Below are 3,703 nucleotides of genomic sequence, written 5' to 3' on the forward strand. Positions count from 1 at the left end.
GCTGCTTGAGGAACCCGCCTCCCCCAGGGGCTGGGGGCTTCCACTAAAGCTAAACAGCATTACCAAATCATCTGATATTTGTGTGTGTGTGTGTGTGTGTCACTTGGGAGAACAGGAGAGAAAAGACACAAATTGATCACTGTTTGCAGATGATTGTCTAACTAGAAAATCTAGGGGAATTGAAAAAAAAAACCTATCAGAACTGAGACCAGAATTTGCTCAAATGGCCGATTAAAAGTCAAGCATTCAAAAACCAATAGTTTTTTTGGTCACTTAGGTGTGGCCTTACACCTTAGAAACACTGTGCTTTTCTGTGGGGTCCCCAAGCTTTGTGAAACTTGCCATATTTTAAAAGATGGAAGTGAGCCAGGGAGATGCCCCCTCAGGTGCAGTAAGGGCAGTGGTCTCAGACCCCAATATGTGAAAGGTGCCTAGGGTGAGTGAGCCCCCCTGCACTCTCTCCTAGGGGCACCCTCTCCCGCTTCCCGACCCAGCCCCTGTCTCCCAGCTCTTTTCTATTTCATCCCAAAAGACACACAAGAGAGCTTGCAAAAGCCGGTGCGGGAGCCGCCACAGGCGGGTATGGTCAAAGACTGTGCTATGTCATTTCCATACGATGTCAGTTTTTAAAAGCAAATGCTGCGTACTGAAACGTCTGGCCTGTTGGACCTCTTATTGCCTCATGGGTTAGAAGCCTCGAGAGGTGCTTGTGCTGCGCCCCAACTTGGGACTCCCACGGCCTGGTCAAAGTGTACAAGGGAGGCCCCACAGGGATGAGCGTGGCAGTCTGGCCCTCGAAGGACCGCGGTCATTTGCGGTCCAGGCTGGCGTGCAGCTGGGCCTCCCGCACCATGCGGTCGAAGGAGCGAGTGTTGGTTTCCTCGCGCACCTTCTCGCGCACGTGGAAGGAAGCCCGCGCTGTGGAGCGGGCGCTTTCCAGCGCGCTGCGACGTTCCCGCGACAGCTGTTCGCTGCGCTCCAGCTTGCGCCCGATGGCTTGGAGCAGCTCCCGCCGACGGCAGTCTTCGTCCTTCTCCACCTTCTCCTTTTTGGCACGCTGGGCTCGCTCCTTCTCCAACCTACTTTGGCCCACGCGCCTCGCCTTTTGCTGCACCGCTTCCTCAGCCACTTGTGTCGCGTGTTGCAGCCGCCGCTCTCCTGCCCGGGCGAGCGCCTCAAGGTGTGCCTGATGCTCGCGCTCTTTGCGCTCCGCTGCCTCCTTGGCCCGCCGTCCCTGTAGCTCCTCTCTCCGGGCCCGCTCCCGCAGCTCCCGGGTGCGCTGCTCCACCAAGTGCTCGTAGTTCTCCTGCGCGCGACCCATGCTGGCCTCCAGGGAGCTCCGCAGGCCCTCGCGCTCCTCGAACTCCTGGCGGGCCCGACCTTGAAGCAGCGCCTGGTGGCGCGCCTGCTCGGCCCGGCTCAGCTCCCGCTTCTCCCGCTGCAACTGGTCTCCCTGCCGCTGCTTGGTACAAGCCGCGCGCTGGGCGCGCTCCTTAAGGACCTGCTCAGCCCGCTCGCGCCCTTGCTTCAGGCCCTCCTCCCGCTGCTTTAGGTTCTGCTCTTGCTGAAGCTTGCGCAGCCGGTCCTCCTGGGCCGCGCGCTCCGCCCGCTCGCGTCGCAGCAGGCTCTGGCGCTCCGCTAGCTCCCGCCGCCGCTCTTCGCTAAGCTCGCACTGGCGCTGCCGCCGCCGCGCCGCCTCGCGCTCCTCGCGGCCCCGGCGGCCGCGCCGCTCCTCCACCTGAGCTGCCCAGGCTCGACGACCCTGCTCCAGGGAGCGCCGCTTCTCGCGTTCCTCGCGCTCCCGCCGCTGCTCTGCGCGCACGCGCTGCTGCTCCCACTGGCCGTGCGCCGCGGCGCGCTGCTCCAGCAACAGGCGCTCCTCCTGGTGCCGCGCCAGCATCAGCGCTGCGATCTTCCGGTCGCGCTCTGGAACCCCGCGCAGTCCCCGCTCCGTGCGCACTTGGCGCACGATGCGCTCCACGTGCTGAGTTGTCTGCGGTGAGTGGCTCAGATCGCCGAGGCTGAAGCTGCGGGCCGTAAGTGGCACTAGGGCCAGGGCAGACGGACGGCCCAGAGGGTTGGGGGCTGAGGATAGTGACCCCGCGGGGCAGCTGCTCCGGGCTGAAGCCCGCGGCGGCCAGCGCAGCTCCCGAAGGCTCTCCCCGCTGTAGGATGACGACGACGCGCCGGACTCAGAACTGAGGGCGCCTTCTCGGCGGCGGGACAGTGAGTCTAGTGAGTGGCTCTTTCTACCCGTCCGCGAACTCGCGGGAGGAGCTTTGGGTCGGACCGGGGACGGACTGGAGGACGCCTTGCGGGCCGCACGGGGTGCGGGCGAGGCCGGGAGGCTGGCGCTGCTGCAGCTGCTGCTGCTGCCCGCGCTGGGGGCCGAGGCCGCGGCGGCCGCGTGGCCCAACGGCGTGAAGAGGCGCCGCTTTTCCTCGCGCACTATGCGCTCGCGCTCGGCCCGGCACTGCTGTAGCTTTGCGCGCCGCTCGGCCTCGTATGCCTCGTACAGGCCGGTGGCCACTCGCATGGACCGGCCTGGGGCCTCGCGCACCAGGTCAGCCAAAGCCCGCGGCAGCAGCTCCACTGGTTTGACGGCGCAGCGGGCGCAGGCCTCGAGAGAACGAGGGCTGGTTAGTACATAGCGGCTGCCCTCGGCCTCTGGGCAGTCGAAATTGAAGAGGTCGAGGTGCAGCAGCGGGGATTGCTCCCGCCGCCCACCTTCTGTTGCGCACTGGACTTCAGCCTTGCGGGGCACCGCCGCGGAGGCCGAGGCAGAGGCCGAAGAGGCTGCGGGCTGCTGGGCGCCCTGCGCATCCGGGGGCACGGACGCAGTGGCTCCGTTTCCTCCCGAGCCTCCAGGCTCGGCTTCCGCCTTCTCTTCTTCAGGTACGGGGTCCACCATGGCTGAAAGGTGTCCTTTTGTGGAGTTTCTGCGGATGACAAAGGAGGTTCATCGCAGGATACATTTGAGAGCGGTTCTCCCCTCCCCATTCATAACCTCCCTCCCCGGTTCCAACTTAATCCGCTTTGGATTAGGCTCAGAGGCCCGGTGGAACGTAAATCATAACGCGGATGCACAGAAAACCGAGGCAGTAGGGGCGGGGGTTCGGTGCCGGTGCACAGAGAGAGAGCAGCTGGATCTCCCCGAGCGCCGGAGTTCGGGCAGAGGCCGTGGCCAAGCTCCCCAGGGCGTCTGGCCCGTTAGATGCATCCTTCCTGCTGTAAGTTAAAATTAAAAGATTGAGGTGCGGGGAGTAGCCGGCCAGGGAGGCGCTGGAGGATTCCTGGGAGGATTAGTCCATTTGTTTGTAGCTTAGGCGGGCAACCAGGGATGCAGCTTTGCAAGAACAAAAAAGAAAGAGGCCTGTTCATCCCCCACAGTGCTTTGCTGCGAGGACCCTATTTGCCTAAGGAAGAAGTTATGGTTGATTTCCCCCTGCCAAAGGAGACCCAGGCATGGGGCCCAGGGGTGATGGAAGAACTGAGAAATGCCTCAGTCCCCAAAAGGCCTCTCCGGGAGAGACGATCGATCTTCCTCCTGCCTTTTGGGTAGGGGTTGTTGCTAGGAGCCGTGCCCGGCTCCTCCCTGAGCCCCCTCCGGTGTTTGCCGGGGATGGAGAAGGCGCCTAGGTCCTCCCAGATGCACCCGATCCCCTCCAAGTCTGATGTGCTAAAGGCACCATACACCCCAGTC

The 3,703-nt window shown here is 63.4% G+C and overlaps 1 protein-coding gene across 1 annotated transcript; it reads right to left on the minus strand.

Moving 5' to 3' along the window:
• Positions 1-668: 668 nt before the first annotated feature.
• CCDC177 (coiled-coil domain containing 177) lies at positions 669-2,911 on the minus strand. The gene has a single exon (XM_045823602.1). The coding sequence runs from the start codon at positions 2,909-2,911 to the stop codon at positions 809-811; it is 2,103 nt and encodes a 700-aa protein (XP_045679558.1). The 3' UTR covers positions 669-808.
• Between the last annotated feature and the right edge of the window lie 792 nt (positions 2,912-3,703).

The sequence above is a fragment of the Phyllostomus hastatus genome, unplaced genomic scaffold (assembly GCF_019186645.2).
Source record: "Phyllostomus hastatus isolate PE091 unplaced genomic scaffold, TTU_PhHast_1.1 phas_scaffold_501, whole genome shotgun sequence".
Classification (NCBI taxonomy): Eukaryota; Metazoa; Chordata; class Mammalia; order Chiroptera; family Phyllostomidae; genus Phyllostomus; species Phyllostomus hastatus.